This window comes from Pseudophryne corroboree, chromosome 6 (assembly GCF_028390025.1).
Source record: "Pseudophryne corroboree isolate aPseCor3 chromosome 6, aPseCor3.hap2, whole genome shotgun sequence".
Lineage (NCBI taxonomy): Eukaryota > Metazoa > Chordata > Amphibia > Anura > Myobatrachidae > Pseudophryne > Pseudophryne corroboree.
Genome location: NC_086449.1, coordinates 590,551,501 through 590,569,783, shown reverse-complemented (window position 1 = coordinate 590,569,783; position 18,283 = coordinate 590,551,501). Strand labels below are relative to the sequence as shown.

Below are 18,283 nucleotides of genomic sequence, written 5' to 3'. Positions count from 1 at the left end.
AATACTATTACTTATGCATGGTGTGTGAAAGGTGTTTGCTCGGTTTCATTTTTAATTTGTTTTAACATGACATACAGTATTGTTTTATGACTTACCTGAGAGTTTTCTAATTGTAATGGTAAGCATTATAAACTATATGAAAATAAATTATAGAAACGAAAAAATAAATCGTAATAAACACATATTGCTGGACAATGCTATACACAACACATGCTTCTTTTATTATCATACACTTCTATACAAGCAAATATACTATAATGATAAAAAAGTAGCCTTATGATCCAATAAGATGATTATTATTCTATTATTTCATTAGTCAGCACCTCAAAAATAAATATTGGGCTGTTCAGTTTGATCCCATGATCCAGATGCGGCTTTTTACTGTTCCTCCCAGGTTCCTAGGCGTGTGATAAGTACAATGTCACTACTGTATTATGATTTGATGCAATCCAGAGCATGAAAGTGAATTCTGATCTTTATATGACCACTATTCTAGCAGAAGATCTATATATTCGTGAACAACATGCTAGAATATATTATTTATTGTTATTTTTGGAATTGTGCTGGTTGTTTGTCTTGTTGTAGGCCTTCCATACTCTCACTGTTCTGTCCCATGAAACGGAAACATACTGCAAAACAGAGGAACTAATTAATAGTTTTTACTTGCTCATGTGCAGTGCTTACTTACAGATACTACTGAGAATAGCCAGATCATATGTACTATTACATTTATTACTGTACCTGCTTCATCTCTGGAATGTGGATAAGGGACCGGATTAGGTCTGTATGTCCCACGTTACACTGCACCAGAAGTAGAGAGTCTGGATCATATACCCTGGGAATTTACCAAATCAATACATATTAACTGAAAATAAGAATTTACTTACCGATAATTCTATTTCTCGGAGTCCGTAGTGGATGCTGGGGTTCCTGAAAGGACCATGGGGAACAGCGGCTCCGCAGGAGACAGGGCACAAAAGTAAAGCTTTCCGATCAGGTGGTGTGCACTGGCTCCTCCCCCTATGACCCTCCTCCAAGCCAGTTAGGTACTGTGCCCGGACGAGCGTACACAATAAGGGAGGAATTTTGAATCCCGGGTAAGACTCATACCAGCCACACCAATCACACCGTACAACTTGTGATCTAAACCCAGTTAACAGTATGATAACAGCGGAGCCTCTGAAAAGATGGCTCACAACAATAATAACCCGATTTTTGTAACTATGTACAAGTATTGCAGATAATCCGCACTTGGGATGGGCGCCCAGCATCCACTACGGACTCCGAGAAATAGAATTATCGGTAAGTAAATTCTTATTTTCTCTATCGTCCTAGTGGATGCTGGGGTTCCTGAAAGGACCATGGGGATTATACCAAAGCTCCCAAACGGGCGGGAGAGTGCGGATGACTCTGCAGCACCGAATGAGAGAACTCCAGGTCCTCCTTAGCCAGGGTATCAAATTTGTAGGATTTTACAAACGTGTTTGCCCCTGACTAAATAACCGCTCGGCAAAGTTGTAAAGCCGAGACCCCTCGGGCAGCCGCCCAAGATGAGCCCACCTTCCTTGTGGAATGGGCATTTACATATTTTGGCTGTGGCAGGCCTGCCACAGAATGTGCAAGCTGAATTGTATTACACATCCAACTAGCAATAGTCTGCTTAAAAGCAAGAGCACCCAGTTTGTTGGGTGCATACAGGATAACAGCAAGTCAGTTTTCCTGACTCCAGCCGTCCTGGAACCTATATTTTCAGGGCCCTGACAACATCTAGCAACTTGGAGTCCTCCAAGTCCCTAGTAGGTGCAAGGCACCACAATAAGCTGGTTCAGGTGAAACACTGACACCACCTTAGGGAGAGAACTGGGGACGAGTCCGCAGCTCTGCCCTGTCCGAATGGACAAACAAATATGGGCTTTTTTGAGAAAAAAAAAAAAAACCCACAAATTTGACACTCGCCTGGTCCAGGCCAGGGCCAAGAACATGGTCACTTTTCATGTGAGATGCTTCAAATCCACAGATTTGACTGGTTTTAAACCAATGTGATTTGAAGAATCCCAGAACTACGTTGAGATCCCACAGTGCCACTGGAGGCACAAAAGAGGGTTGTATATGCAATACTCCCTTGACAAAGTTCTGGACTTCAGGAACTGAAGCCAATTCTTTCTGGAAGAAAATTGACAGGGCCGAAATTTGAACCTTAATGGACCCCAATTTGAGGCCCATAGACACTCCTGTTTGCAGGAAATGCAGGAATCGACCGAGTTGAAATTTCTTTGTGGGGCCTTCCTGGCCTCACACCACGCAACATATTTTCGCCACATGTGGTGATAATGTTGTGCGGTCACCTCCTTTCTGGCTTTGACCAGGGTAGGAATGACCTCTTCCGGAATGCCTTTTTCCCTTAGGATCCGGCGTTCCACCGCCATGCCAACAAACGCAGCTGCGGTAAGTCTTGGAACAGACATGGCACTTGCTGAAGCAAGTCCCTTCTTAGCGGCAGAGGCCATAAGACCTCTGTAAACATCTCTTGAAGTTCCGGGTACCAAGTCCTTCTTGGCCAATCCGGAGCCATGAGTATAGTTCTTACTCCTCTACGTCTTATAATTCTCAGCACCTTAGGTATGAGAAGCAGAGGAGGGAACACATACACCGACTGGTACACCCACGGTGTTACCAGAACGTCCACAGCTATTGCCTGAGGGTCTCTTGACCTGGCGCAATACCTGTCCCGTTTTTTGTTCAGACGGGACGCCATCATGTCCACCTTTGGTATTTCCCAACGGTTTACAATCATGTGGAAAAAACTTCCCGATGAAGTTTCCACTCTCCCGGGTGGAGGTCGTGCCTGCTGAGGAAGTCTGCTTCCCAGTTTCCATTCCCGGGATGAAACACTGCTGACAGTGCTATCACATGATTTTCCGCCCAGCGAAAAGTCCTTGCAGTTTTTGCCATTGCCCTCCTGCTTCTTGTGTCGCCCTGTCTGTTTACGTGGGCGACTGCCGTGATGTTTTTCCCACTGGATCAATACCGGCTGACCTTGAAGCAGAGGTCTTGCTAAGCTTAGAGCATTATAAATTTACCCTTAGCTCCAGTATATTTATGTGGAGAAAAGTCTCCAGACTTGATCACACTCCCTGGAAATTTTTTCCTTGTGTGACTGCTCCCCAGCCTTTCGGGCTGGGCTCCGTGGTCACCAGCATCCAATCCTGAATGCCGAATCTGCGGCCCTCTAGAAGATGAGCACTCTATAACCACCACAGGAGAGACACCCTTGTCCTTGGATATAGGGTTATCCGCTGATGCATCTGAAGATGCGATCCGGACCATTTGTCCAGCAGATCCCACTGAAAAGTTCTTGCGTGAAATCTGCCGAATGGAATTGCTTCGTAGGAAGCCACCATTTTCTACCAGGACCCTTGTGCAATGATGCACTGTTTTTTAGGAGGTTCCTGACTAGCTCGGATAACTCCCTGGCTTTCTCTTTCGGGAGAAACACCTTTTTCTGGACTGTGTCCAGAATCATCCCTAGGCACAGCAGACGTGTCGTCGGGATCAGCTGCGATTTTGGAATATTTAGAATCCACCCGTGCTGTTGTAGCAGTATCCGAGATAGTGCTACTCCTACCTCCAACTGTTCCCTGGACTATGCCCTTATCAGGAGATCGTCCAAGTAAGGGATAATTAAGACGCCTTTTCTTCGAAGAAGAATCATCATTTCGGCCATTACCTTAGTAAAGACCCGGGGTGCCGTGGACAATCCAAACGGCAGCGTCTGAAACTGATAGTGACAGTTCTGCACCACGAACCTGAGGTACCCTTAGTGAGAAGGGCAAATTTGGGACATAGAGGTAAGCATCCCTGATGTCCCGGGACACTATATAGTCCCCTTCTTCCTGTTCGTTATCACTGCTCTGAGTGACTCCATCTTGATTTGAACCTTTGTAAGTGTTCAAAAAATTTTTTAGATTTAGAATAAGTCTCACCTAGCCTTCTGGCTTCAGTACCACAATATAGTGTGGAATAATACCCCTTTTCTTGTAGTAGGAGGGGTAATTTAATTATCACCTGCTGGGAATACAGCTTGTGAATTTTTTCCCATACTGCCTCCTTGTCGGAGGGAGACCTTGGTAAAGCAGACTTCAGGAGCCTGCGAAGGGGAAACGTCTCGACATTCCAATCTGTACCCCTGGGATACTACTTGTAGGATCCAGGGGTCCTTCCTGGGAATGGGCTGCCTGCTGCAGTCTTCTTCCCTTTCCTCTATCCCTGGGCAGATATGATCTTATAGGGACGAAAGGACTGAGGCTGAAAAGACGGTGTCTTTTTCTGCAGAGATGTGACTTAGGGTAAAAACGGTGGATTTTCCAGCAGTTGCCGTGGCCACCAGGTCCGATGGACCGACCCCAAATAACTCCTCTTCTTTTATACGGCAATACACCTTTGTGCCGTTTGGAATCTGCATCACCTGACCCCTGTCGTGTCCATAACATCTTCTGGCAGTTATGGACATCGCATTTACTCTTGATGCCAGAGTGCAAATATCCCTCTGTGCATCTCGCATATATAGAAATGCATCCTTTAAATGCTCTATAGTCAATAAAATACTGTCCCTGTCAAGGGTATCAATATTTTTAGTCAGGGAATCCGACCAAGCCACCCCAGCTCTGCACATCCAGGCTGAGGCGATCGCTGGTCGCAGTATAACACCAGTATGTGTGTATATACTTTTTATGATATTTTCCAGCCTCCTGTCAGCTGGTCCTTGAGGACGGCCCTATCTATAGACGGTACCGCCACTTGTTTTGATAAGCGTGTGAGCGCCTTATCCACCCTAAGGGGTGTTTCCCAACGCGCCCTAACTTCTGGCGGGAAAGGGTATACCGCCCATAATTTTCTATCGGGGGGAACCCACGCATCATCACACACTTTATTTAATTTATCTGATTCAGGAAAAACTATGGTAGTTTTTTCACATCCCACATAATACCCTCTTTTGTGGTACTTGTAGTATCAGAAATATGTAACACCTCCTTCATTGCCTTTAACGTGTGGCCCTAATAAGGAATACGTTTGTTTATTCACCGTCGACACTGGATTCAGTGTCCCTGTCTGTGTCTGTGTCGACCGACTAAAGTAAACGGGCGTTTTAAAAACCCCTGACGGTGTTTTTGAGACGTCTGGACCGGTACTAATTGTTTGTCGGCCGTCTCATGTCGTCAACCGACCTTGCAGCGTGTTGACATTATCACGTAATTCCCTAAATAAGCCATCCATTCCGGTGTCGACTCCCTAGAGAGTGACATCACCATTACAGGCAATTGCTCCGCCTCCTCACCAACATCGTCCTCCTACATGTCGACACACACGTACCGACACACAGCACACACACAGGGAATGCTCTGATAGAGGACAGGACCCACTAGCCCTTTGGAGAGACAGAGGGAGAGTTTGCCAGCACACACCAAAAACGCTATAATTATATAGGGACAACCTTATATAAGTGTTTTCCCTTATAGCATCTTTTTTATATATTTCTAACGCCAAATTAGTGCCCCCCCTCTCTGTTTTAACCCTGTTTCTGTAGTGCAGTGCAGGGGAGAGCCTGGGAGCCTTCCCTCCAGCCTTTCTGTGAGGGAAAATGGCGCTGTGTGCTGAGGAGATAGGCCCCGCCCCTTTTTCGGCGGCCTCGTCTCCCGCTCTTAACGGATTCTGGCAGGGGTTAAATATCTCCATATAGCCTCCGGAGGCTATATGTGAGGTATTTTTAGCCAAAATAGGTTTTCATTTGCCTCCCAGGGCGCCCCCCTCCCAGCGCCCTGCACCCTCAGTGACTGCCGTGTGAAGTGTGCTGAGAGGAAAATGGCGCACAGCTGCAGTGCTGTGCGCTACCTTTAGAAGACTGAGGAGTCTTCTGCCGCCGATTCTGGACCTCTTCTTATTTCAGCATCTGCAAGGGGGCCGGCGGCAAGGCTCCGGTGACCATCCAGGCTGTACCTGTGATCGTCCCTCTGGAGCTGATGTCCAGTAGCCAAGAAGCCAATCCATCCTGCACGCAGGTGAGTTCACTTCTTCTCCCCTAAGTCCCTCGTTGCAGTGATCCTGTTGCCAGCAGGACTCACTGTAAAATAAAAAACCTAAGCTAAACTTTTCTAAGCAGCTCTTTAGGAGAGCCACCTAGATTGCACCCTTCTCGGCCGGGCACAAAAATCTAACTGGCTTGGAGGAGGGTCATAGGGGGAGGAGCCAGTGCACACCACCTGATCAGAAAGCTTTACTTTTGTGCCCTGTCTCCTGCGGAGCCGCTGTTCCCCATGGTCCTTTCAGGAACCCCAGCATCCACTAGGACGATAGAGAAATAACATTTGCACAAGAACAAAATATGTACGTGTTCTTTGATAGATGATATCTGCTGCGTCACCCTTATAATAAGTATCAACATTACATAAGAAATTCAGAAAGTCATTGGCTTATGCCCCTATGTAAGATACCAAAATTAATATACGGTTTTAGTCCTGAAGCCGTGCCTCCACCCCCCTGCCTCATGCCGTGAACATCTCAGCTTTGCTTACATACTGCCATCAGGCTACCTCCCGCTTGCTTGCACCTCTTGTCATCTGTCTGTCGCCCCTTCCCACTAGATTGTCATCTGTCTGTCGCCCCTTCCCACTAGATTGTTAGCTCTTCAGAGCAGGGCCCTCTGTTATCTAAGCCCTTGTCTCGACACATTTCACTCGCAGCTCTCCCCTACTCAATGACCATCTTTATCCTGCTAGTAAAGGCTCATCTCCATCTATTGCCACCAGCCTCTAGTAGTATGATGATCACTCCCTCAATACTTACATCTTAGCTGTATTATGTCTTGAGAACGTGTGGTGCTCTGTTACCTGTACTCTATTTCTGTTATTTATTTACTGTAATGCTATGTTTTGTCTCCCTGTACTGTCCTTTGTACGGCGCTGCGAAACACATGTGGCGCCTTATAAATAAAATGTAATAATAATAATAATAATAATTCATTTTTACAGCGTAGTCATAATAATTGTTCATAGAAACAAAGCTATGGCTTTGCAATTTCTGAATTGTACTGTAGCTGTGTCAGACATACTATGCATTCCTTGCATTAGAATCTGAAATTAAATGCCTCACTACCTGACTGTGTCATGTACTCCTGCAGCAATGCACCCATTAGTCTGGTCAATGCAAACACAAGTGGTCACTCCCTTGGTGTTCAGGATCTTCTCACACTGTGATCCATCCTCACTCTGCAATCATAGGAAGAGATATTGCGTTTAGATGGTTTAGTAGTAGTGAAGAACCCAAGAGGCGGAAATCATGGAAATGATTATGAATATGTTGTTAGACAATCTGATTAAAACTCAGGAGTGTATGTGCTATGGGGTAAATACGTTAAATCAACCCTTCCTCATTCTGAGTAGTAGGCAGGAGCAGGGGCGGATTGGCCATAGGGCTCATCAGGAAGATTCCTGGTGGGCCATCGTGTCTATAGGGCTTGTTTTGTGTGTTGTCATGTGCTCCCCCCCCCCCCCCCCCCCCCCATCCCCCCACATGACAGGCAGCCCACCGCACTCGGTACACTGCATTGACCCCATTCATTCTGTGATTCCATCTCTGCAGTACAGCAACTCCACCACCCAGTGATGCTGCCATGGCTACATGGTATGTTATACCTCTTGTGCTGCCCATGGCGGGCCACTCCTACAAAATTTTACAGGGACACTTTCAGTTTCTAATCCGCCCCTGGTCTCAAACAAAACTGCAGCAAAAGACGCAAGGAAGGCTGCAATTGCATACAATCAGGCCCTATGAGGAGGGATCCTGCCCCCCTCAACAGACCCCACCCCCTCATCGGACCGCATCCCCATTAGGGCTGCTTCCATAAATTACCCGGGCTGATTTTCCATCCTAATCCGCCCCTGGGCAGGAGTGTTACCTCTAGGGAACATTAAATGTGCCATTCCTTTAAGTCATATACAACCATAAGCTTCTCTATAGTGCTCTGTGATACCATATATTGCTCAGTGATTTCTATTACAGACCACTGGACTGTAGTATCATGTGCTGTCTTGTGTTATATATTGCTATATGATTTTAATAAAGAGTAATTAATAAGAAACATTGGATAGAGTTTGTACATTATGGGTTGTGGTTATGAAGAAGTTTTATAGCTGAAAACTTAGTTTCCTTGGATAGAAGCTGAATCATTGATATAATGTATTTTGCAGTGACCTGTACTCTTTTGTAATTCCATTTGAGTAAAGTGATGAAGCAGAATTGCAACTTACTACCATTTGCAGATTGTTATATCTCAGCAGTGTCCTGGTGTGTCAAAGAGTTGTAAAGGCGTGTTACCCACTGCCATTCAGTGCTGTACGAATTATTACTTTAGCAAGAGATATAGGGTGGGATGTACAGTACTAATGGCAAAATGCAGGCAAAACAGAAGGTTAATCACATTCCCCTTATGTATTAAGCTTTCTGGAGCTTGTACCCAATCTATAGGTGGCGTTGCCTATAGAAGGCTATGGGCTTCTTTCCGCATAAATCCAGAGAGGAGTGCCATGCTTTATACATTCCCAAAGTGAGTTTGTGACAAGATGATTGCTGTATATTATAATGAAGGGGGGGGGGGGGGGAGGGGTTGTGATTGGACTAGACTTGGAGTAGGAGGTTGTTGTGTATATCGGTTAATTAGTGGTAAGTGGCAGTTTCTAATACACTAAAAGTGAGGTCTTTCTATGTGTTCTAACTTCTACTGAAGATGTTAGCATTATTTGAGTTGATGAGACATAAAAATATATGGAGTGCAACTGAAGGGTTGAACATTGGGCAAGGGTCAGTGCAGAGGCGTAGCGTGGAAACATGACACCTGGAGCAGGGTCATGTCACGGCACCCCCATCCACCACCACACATACATACATACATACATACATACATACACACACACATACATACATACAATGTATGTATGTATGTATGTATGTCATACATACATACATAGATTCACACATATTTAGGCACAGACATACATAAACACACAAATACAGTATACACAGATATATACACACGCACGCACGCACACACACATACATACACAGACATACATAAATACACACAGACATACATAAACACACACATATACTCAAACATACTGTATACAAAGATATATAGACACAAACACACACATACATGCATACACATTAGCACACAGACATATACACACAAACACATTTACACACAAACACCGACATATACACATAAACACAGACATATACACATAAACACACAGTATACACAGACATAAACACACAGTATACACACAGTAATTCTCACCAAGAGGGCAGCAGCAGAGCAGCTCCTCGTTCCAGCCTGGAGGGGCGGAGCTTCTATGTGATTGACAGGCTGGACCTCAGTAGGTAGATGGAAAGGACTGAGGAAAGGGAAGGGTTGGCCACCACACTGTGTGCATGTTTCAGATCACTGACTGCAGATCCCTGACAGCCAGGAAAGTTCTTCTGACAAGTCTCCAAACCTCCCCTCTTCCCTAACAACACACCACACTGCACTCCACTCTCTGCACTGTGCAATCAGTGATGTGCAACATGCAGGCAGTGTGGTGGCCACCCCTTCCCTCTGTTCTAGTCACTTCCTCCCACCCCTGCCCGAGATCCTGGCTCTCAGCTGTGCATTGGGCCGGCGCCTTCTGTCCCCAGCGGCGCCTGGAGCTCGAGCTCCACTTGTTCCACCCTCCATACGCCCCTGGGTCAGTATTAGGGTTAAACTCTCACTGAATCCCTCTAGTCTTAATCCCCCCAAAATACACAAAGAAAGTCACTGTACAGAATGACTGTTCATATTTGTAAGTATTTTTTAATGGAAAACGTATCCTATTGGCAATTACCTACTATTTTTCCTTTGCATTATGCACTTTCTCAGAAGCTCATTTGAACCTTTCCGAGCACTTTATTAATGAATTGCTAATAGCAGATAACTTTGGTCAGGAATTGTATCTGCTTGGTTAGTTACCCATATACGAATGGTTCCATCTTCAGATCCTGTGATCCACTTGTCCATCAGGTTATGCCACACCACGGAAGTGACCTCTGCTTCATGTCCTTTTAGAATATTTACAAGGGTCATCTCAGAACTGACTGCTGCAAAATGGCGGATGTAGGTGTTCCCATCACTGGAAGAGTAGGCAAACTCTTTCCTATAAACACAGTTTATAAAGTATTTTGAAGGGTTTTATGCATGTCATCTTCAAAGAAAAAACTGCCATGTCTAAATACAATATCTGTACTGTACATGCACTAGCAAATGCTTCCTCTGTATCCTCACAGCCTAGTGAGAAGGTAGTCAGGCATAAGATAGCAGAAAGACTGGCCATTATTTTCAATGTACTAAAACATTTCTATATTGCTGACAATGGGCCTGGTACAGAGATGGATGCAGTTAGTCGTCTTTGTACATAGTGGCTGTCCTAAATATGCAAAAGCCGCAGGAGGAGTCTTGAGTAAAAAGACGCCCACTGCCGGCTTCTGTGATCCACTGCTGCGTCTAAGGACGTCACTCATGCTACGCCGTTTAGGGCAGTACGAGTGACATCACAGCCCCAGATCTGCACATGCGCAGTGCAGCTTCTGCACATGATCACATCTAGAATCATTGGAGAATATGCATAACATTGGGCTTACTTGCATCTCTGAATTACTGTAGGTCCAATATCAGCAGATTGTCCTTGTATCACTGTGTTTGTGGCTCCAATACATAAATGATGTCTTCTATGGTCCAATCAAATCTGATTTGTATGGTTTTGTAGAAATTCCTAAAATCTAGTCATACAAACATAGAATTTGACGGCAGATAAGAACCACTCGGCCCACCTAGTCTGCCCTAAACACATGTACACACACACACACACACACACACACACACACACACACACACACACACACACACACACACAGGTTAATTTTTTGTCAGGAGACAGTTAACCTACCAGTATATTTTTGGATTGTGCGAGGAAGCCAGAGTACCCACGCAAGCAAAGGGAGAATATACAAACTCCACACAGGGCCATGGTAGGAATCAACCCCATGACCTCAGTGCTGTGAGACAGTAATGCTAGCCATTACACTGTCCATACTGCCCCATCCGTACATTTCTTCCATCTGTCTGGCCCAAACCCATATGCCTGATGTACAGTTTGGCTTTCCATGTTAAGCAATAAATTGCAATCAGCAGGATCAGTATCTAGACTGGAAAATGAGCAGCCAATATAGGCAGTATGAATCCATCATATAAATGAACCTACCTCTTTGGACAATAACACATGTCCATTACAACCCCATCACAGGCTGTTTCTCTTTGATCACTCCATTGGTCCAGTTCAGGTCTGGAAAACGTCTCAATGAGGGAACATGTTTGTAGGTCCCACACACACAATCTGCGGTCCCAGCCACTGCTCAGCTACTGGAAAAGGGAACATACACTATCTGCTCACAACGACAATCCCTCACTATAAATAGATGAATTTGTTTCTCTAAGACTGCAGTACTCAACAGTGGGTAAAATTATCCTGAGTGGTATCTGCTGCATAAATCAGAGATGTACAAAAAATGTCAGTAATGGCTGGGGGTGAAGGCATACTGCTTTCTAGGAGCTCTATGAGCAGTAGCTCAGTTCGTGACTTGCTAGTATAGGAGCCAGGACAGTAACCACCTCCTCCTCCCTGTTGGGAGGCTCAACCTTTGGCCGCCTCTTCTCTTGTAATTTGGTGAAATCCTTAATTATGTCTGTGTAAGGGCCAGGTTACATGCCATGTGGGCCTGGAGCAGAACATATTAAGGGACCTATTGTGAGAAGCGAAGGAGGTGTAACCAGTGCTGTGTGGGTGTGGCCAGTGCCATGTGGGTGTATACACATCCTACACTATCCAGCCCACTGTCTTCTTAAATATATTAAAAACCCAGAAAATGTGGAGAATTTTGTGAAAAAATTAGAAATACACTTTTAATACTTATGATGATGGGCCTATCTTTATGTGTAGGCCTGGAGCTGTAGCTCCATCCGCCCCATTGTTGTCTGGCCCTAGTCCTTGACATCAATTACATCAGGACCTGTCCCACATTAAGAAGGCCAACAGCACTCAACTTTTACAGTATATACTGACCAGGTTTACTGGACATATATGGAAAGCGGTGTTCTACTGCTATCTGCCCCCATGCATCACAGTAGGACCCTGATAATAGGCAGGAAAATACAGAGATATCATCACTGGTGTTTCCCGCACAAAAGTGACCAGACCATTTCTGAAGCAGTTTCCCCGAATGTCAGAATATTACTAGTTTCTAATTGGTTCAAAATAATAATTGTAAGAAAATGTAATCATTAAAGTTAAAAAGTCCACAGATTGGTAACCCTGTAATTGTTAGCTTTATGGTCACCTTTATATTTTTCCTAAATTGTAATATGTGAGAAATATATACTGTATGTAAAATCCATTGTATTCTTGCATAATTTTTTTTAAAATCTTGTTTTAGCACATTTATTGCTTTTCTATATAGCGGCACATAAATATTTTATCTAACGGCAATTATATCCATTACAAATATTTTTCTGTGCCAATGTAGGGGGTATAAATAACCAGTAGCGGATTTTACCTATTGGCTAAAGGACTGCAGCCCCTGCGTAACATCCACCACTTTAATGAGCTCATCTGAGCCAGTTGCAGTCTCCCGTTGGGAGGTGTTGCCTCCCTCCGGTACTGCCAAACCAGGCTGCGATTAGCGGAGAGCTGGCTTCCTGTAGGAAGCCACTCCTTGCCTAACCATCAGCCGAATCCGGATTCTATGGGCTGCAGCCCATACAGTCTATAGAAGCTGGATGTTTGCGCATATACACTCAAGCTGCCACTTGTGCACCTGTCAGCTCCATTGTGAAGGCACTGAGACATGGGACTCTCCTCACCAGCATGAGTAGTGGCAGCCACCATACCTAAAAAAGGTAGGAGCCGCTGATGCAAATAACACAAATGGGCTGCCAGAATTGTCATATCTACAATGGGTGCAGTGTGTGCACCCATGTTTAATTACTTAACTTTCCAGATTTCCACATCGGCACTGCCACAGCAGCAAGAATCACTGGCAAAATGGGTGTCGGGCATGCGCAGTAGTGATAAGTTGCGAGAACATGGCAGGCACCATATTTCCAGAGACTTGCGTATATGCAGTAGAGAGGAAGGAGCTGGAGTCTGCACACAGGCCCCCTCCTCTGTTAAAACGCCCCTGGCTGCTAGGGGTACCCAGATGAAAACACTGCTCTAAGAAATACAGATTTTACTGCAGCTGATAAACCTGCTAAATTGATGTGATCCTATTGCTTACCCTGGTCAGTTATCATAGTCAAGTGACTTATTTGTAATGGTAAATTCATGCAAATTATAACTTTTTTCATAAATGCCAATGCCAATATTCAGGTTCGCACAATGAGTCTCCTGTAACATCATCCCTCCCCCATAATATTTTATATAAGCAGTGTAGTAGATGGGATGATGGACAGAAAAGAGGGGTGATATTTGCTTTAGCTCATCAGGACCAGATAGCGCACCTTCTGGTGTATGGGTACAAGGTGGAATGACAGAAGGCTATATTACATAGGGGAAGATGTATCAAATTTTCTAAAGATGACAGGTGGAAAAGTTGCCAATAGCAACCAATCAGATTCTAGCTATCATTTTATAGCATGTGGAAGATAAATAATAGCATGAAGCTGGTAGGTTGCTATGGACAATTTCTCCACTAGTCCTCTTTTGACTATTTGATACATCCACCCTTAGTGCATTAGTCTGATGCAGCCAAACTCTAAATACAGCCAAAAAAACTTAAACTAATTATACAGGAAATCTCCTGAAACTGTCTATAAAATGTTAAACATCCCCAGGATGTATGAGGGGAGTTCTGAGGCAATATCTGCTGAGGTTCCCTTGTTTCGAATGCAGTAGCCGCCCCATGCTATAAAGCATTCTGGAGCTTAGTCCCAGTAACTAACGCCATATTTAGACAGCGTTATCCATTGTAGTCTATAAGATACAGATAGCACATTTTACCGGGAGAGGGGTCCATAGGATCCCTCCCCGGTAAAAGATCGCTCGCACATGCGCAGTATGATGACCATGCATGCACAGTAGCATGTCAAGTGTGCCGCAACAGAGAGTAAAGTGACTGCATTAGCGATCACATTGTATGGATCCCCTGTCACTGCATGTGTTTCTTAATACATCCCAGCGGTACATAAATTCTTAATGGTGCGATAAGCAGTGATAAGAAATTATAATCATCAGGTTTAAAACCCGATAACTAAGAAATAGGCCCCCCATTTTTGTAAGCACAGCACAATAGATTCCATGAATTTGTCAAATGAGAATATATCCTGCACTTACTGTATCCCCTGGTACTTTATAAAAACATGGTTGTAGGTTGTGGACACATGGTTATTATACTGATAGCTATGCACGGTATACCCACCAAGTACACCGTGGAGAAGTCACTTTTCTTCCCAACCAAGGCCAGAGCAGTGACAGCTTTAAAATGACCAGCCAATACCTTCTTACAGGTGAAACCTGGCCCGTGCAATAAGAAGCACAAAATTAAACAGTAGCATGAAAACAGTCATAGAACATAAAAGTATTGATAAAACACTACATGGGACATTTCTGAAAGTAGAATGAATAAAACTGGAGTACTGTATATAGTAGAGTTATTTGAGAATTAGAAATCCAAGACAATGCTCTTTTCAGATAATGTCACCTTTTACTCCAGTCTTTCTTAAATTCACTCAAGTTTCAAAAGTGAAAATGTATTTCCTAATCTATTTCGTTTTATTTTTACATATATAAACATACGTCCATAATAACCTTGAATCTATCACAATCACATACAGGGACAGGTGCTCAGAAAGTAGCCTGTACCCAGGGGGTGTACTACGATTTGCCGGCTGTCGGGATCTCGGCGCCCAGCATACCGACACCGGAATCCTGGCAGCGGGGTGAGCGCAAAAGAGCCCCTTGCGAGCTTGCTGTGCTCGCCATGCTATTTATTCTCCCTCCAGGGGTGTCGTGGACACCCCAAGAGGGAGAAAAGTTGTCGGTATGCCGGCGGTCGGGATCCCAGCGCCGGTATGCTGTGCGCTGGGATCCCAACAGCTGGTATGACGAGTGCCACCTGTACCCAGGATGTATTAGAAGTGAGTTGATCGCATTAGCGGCCTCTTCACTCTATCAGGATTTTCAGCACAACTGCACCTCTCCCGGTAATCTTTACAGATTGTAGCCTATAGATTACAGCGGCTAACACCACCTTCAGATGGCATTAGCTGCAGGTGCCAAACTGATGCTTGGTAAATCTGACAGCTTCCCCTACCCCTATAGAAACCTATGGGGACTGCGTCTGCTGTCGTAAATGGAGGACCATGACAGATATCGGAGATTACTGCAGTCCTTCCTTTTTACATTCTGGTGGTACTTACAGTAATATTTGTGGGTAACACCTGTTTTCGGGGGATATGCCGCAAATATGGAATGATAAATAGACCCTAACGTCACACAAGGACTAACATGCTAGCTACTAAGCACAGCATTTAATTGCTAGTACTAATCCTGCTATGCTGTCTATAGGTCTACAGTGTCTAGACAGACAGTCAATAGGTCAACACCAAATGGTCGACATGCATTAGGTCGACATGGTCAAAAGGTTGACATAGTCAATAGGTCGACCTGTAAATGGTCAACGGTGCTTATGGAAGACAGTTACAAAAGGTCGAAAGGTGCAAATGGTTGACATGACACAGCATATGGTCGACACAAGTGTTTTTAATGTTTACATTTTTCTCAACTTTTGCATACTTTACCATCTATGTGGACTACGATTTGGAATAGCGGGGCGAGGCACCTTGTCTGAAGCATGGCAAGCAAAGCGAGCCATGCGAGGGGACACGTGCAGAAATTGGGGTTCCCTGTGCTCTGACAGTGAAAACGACACCCATAAAATAAAAAAATGCCTTGTCGACCTTTTTTGTGTTGATCTTTTCCATGTCGACCCTTTCATGTGTCAACCTTTGACCAGGTCCACCTAACTTATGTCGACCGTTTGGTGCTGACCTACTGACTGTCTATATAGACACTGTAGCTCTATTGAACTGAAACCTCCTGCTATGCATACAGTATATTTGCCATGTTTCATATGGCTGAACTGCAACCCTAAAGCTATTCTTATTATAGTAAAAGTATGGATGTCAACCAGACCTAGTCATAAACACACAGGAAATATCTGTTTGCTGCCAAACTTAGCACTGAAATGTTTTCCATGAAGTGGCCTGTTTAATTTAATTAAAAAGTATTTCAGTGAATTCATTGAGCACAAATTAATTGTAAGATCATTATACGATTGAGGGTGATAGAAAAATTTATTTTTATTTGTGCACTCTAAACAGCATTTTCATGTGATCTCATGGGTCGGGATCATTATTCAGACATTGCGGTATCAGGCCAATAGTTCTATACTGAATTAGATATTGCAGTGTGTATTGCCAGCATTAGGCTCCTGGCTTGAGGGGGATCAATATTTGCCAAGACAAATCACTTGCAGAGAGTACAACGAGAATGCAATAGTGTTTATCTTGCTTCTTTTTATTAAGCTTAGGCGCACAACGACTTTTCTGAATAGCACTTTATAAGTTAAAAAGTAAACATACAATAGGCCAGGCATTCCCAACCACGGTCCTCAAGGCACACTAAGGGGCACACTCATTTGACGATGCGCCGCCGAGGTGCCCGACGGCCGAAACGGCCGACGAGCGACCCGGCGGCGGGGGGGCAGTGACGGGGGGAGTGAAGTTTCTTCACTCCCCCCGTCACGCGGCTGCATTGAAGTGCAGGCAAATATGGACGAGATCGTCCATATTGGCCTGCATGCACAGCCGACGGGAGACCAGCGATGAACGAGCGCGGGGCCGCGCATCGTTCATCGCTGGAGTCTCCACACTGAAAGATATGAACGAGTTCTCGTTCATTTATGAACGAGATCGTTCATATCTTTCAGAAAATCGGCCAGTGTGTAGGGCCTATAACAGTGCAGGTTTTAGTGATATCCAGGCTTCAGCACAGGTGACTTAATTAGTAGCTCAGTTCTTTTGATTTAACCATCTGTGCTGCAGCCTGGATATCACTAAAACCTGCACTGTTGGTGTGCCTTGAGGACCGTGGTTGGGAATGCCTGCAATAGGCTATATTCAATAAGGGTGAGAATAAATAGAATGATACAAAATGGTCGACATGCAATAGATTAATAGGTACAAACGGCGGGATGTAACGCCGGCCGAACTCGGACATTTTTTTTTTTTAAAGGGGTTTTGCCTTGTAAGTGATTGCCCCTTTAAAAAAACGTCAGATAAGGTCAACAGTTACAAAAGGTCAACAGATAAAAGGTTGACATGACAGTGGTCGACACATTTTTTTTTTTGGCCAAATCTTCTATATTTCATATAATATGACCACCATCAGTGCAAACATGGGGTAGTAGCTGATTTACCAACGGACACAATACTGACGGTCATAATCCCGACAGCCATTGACCGACAGTCAAAATACCGACACGGTTAAAATACTGACATTCATTATGCCGACATGATCAAAATGTCGACATAGTCAGAATACTGACATTAGAAATGCCGACATGTAAAATGCCAACATGCGTTTTAAAGGAATTTTTGCCCCAAAATAGACTTCATACTTTACCATCCCAGAGGACCTGGAGGGGGAATATAATATTGTGCCGAGCGCAGCGATGCACCATGCCTGAAGCATGGCGAGCGCAGTGAGCCATGCGAGGGAAGGCGGTACACTTACACGGTGTCCATGTCGACCTATGTCGACATGGACACCCAAAACACCCCTCCCCCCAGAAAAACTCATGTCTGCATTTCAAATGCCGGTATTCTAAATATGTCGGCATTATGAATGACGGTATTTTGGCTGTGGTCAATGGCTGTTGGGATTATGACTGTCGGTATTGTGTCCATTGGTAAATCATTCTGAGCCCCAAACATGTACACTTGCGGGGCCGCTTCACTCCCCACGCTTCAGGCAAGGTTACTATTCCCAATAGATGTCCACATGGATAGTAAGTCAAGCAACTGTTAAGAAAACACCAAAAACATGTGTCGACCATTTGCGTGTCGACCACTGTCGTGTCGGCCTTTTAAAGGGGA

General features: G+C 44.5%; 1 protein-coding gene across 3 annotated transcripts in view; it reads right to left on the bottom strand.

Moving 5' to 3' along the window:
• Positions 1-200: 200 nt before the first annotated feature.
• The window catches only part of LOC134933046 (uncharacterized WD repeat-containing protein alr2800-like), a 182,106-nt gene continuing 164,023 nt past the window's right edge, over positions 201-18,283 (bottom strand). For all 3 annotated transcript variants that reach the window (XM_063927991.1, XM_063927990.1, XM_063927992.1), the window contains 6 exons: positions 14,545-14,639; positions 11,334-11,488; positions 10,046-10,229; positions 7,150-7,262; positions 742-835; positions 201-629 (listed from right to left, as the gene is read on the bottom strand). In XM_063927991.1, the coding sequence (XP_063784061.1) occupies positions 537-629; positions 742-835; positions 7,150-7,262; positions 10,046-10,229; positions 11,334-11,488; positions 14,545-14,639 (734 nt within the window). In that variant the 3' untranslated portion in view covers positions 201-536. The remainder of the gene's footprint in view (positions 630-741; positions 836-7,149; positions 7,263-10,045; positions 10,230-11,333; positions 11,489-14,544; positions 14,640-18,283) is intronic.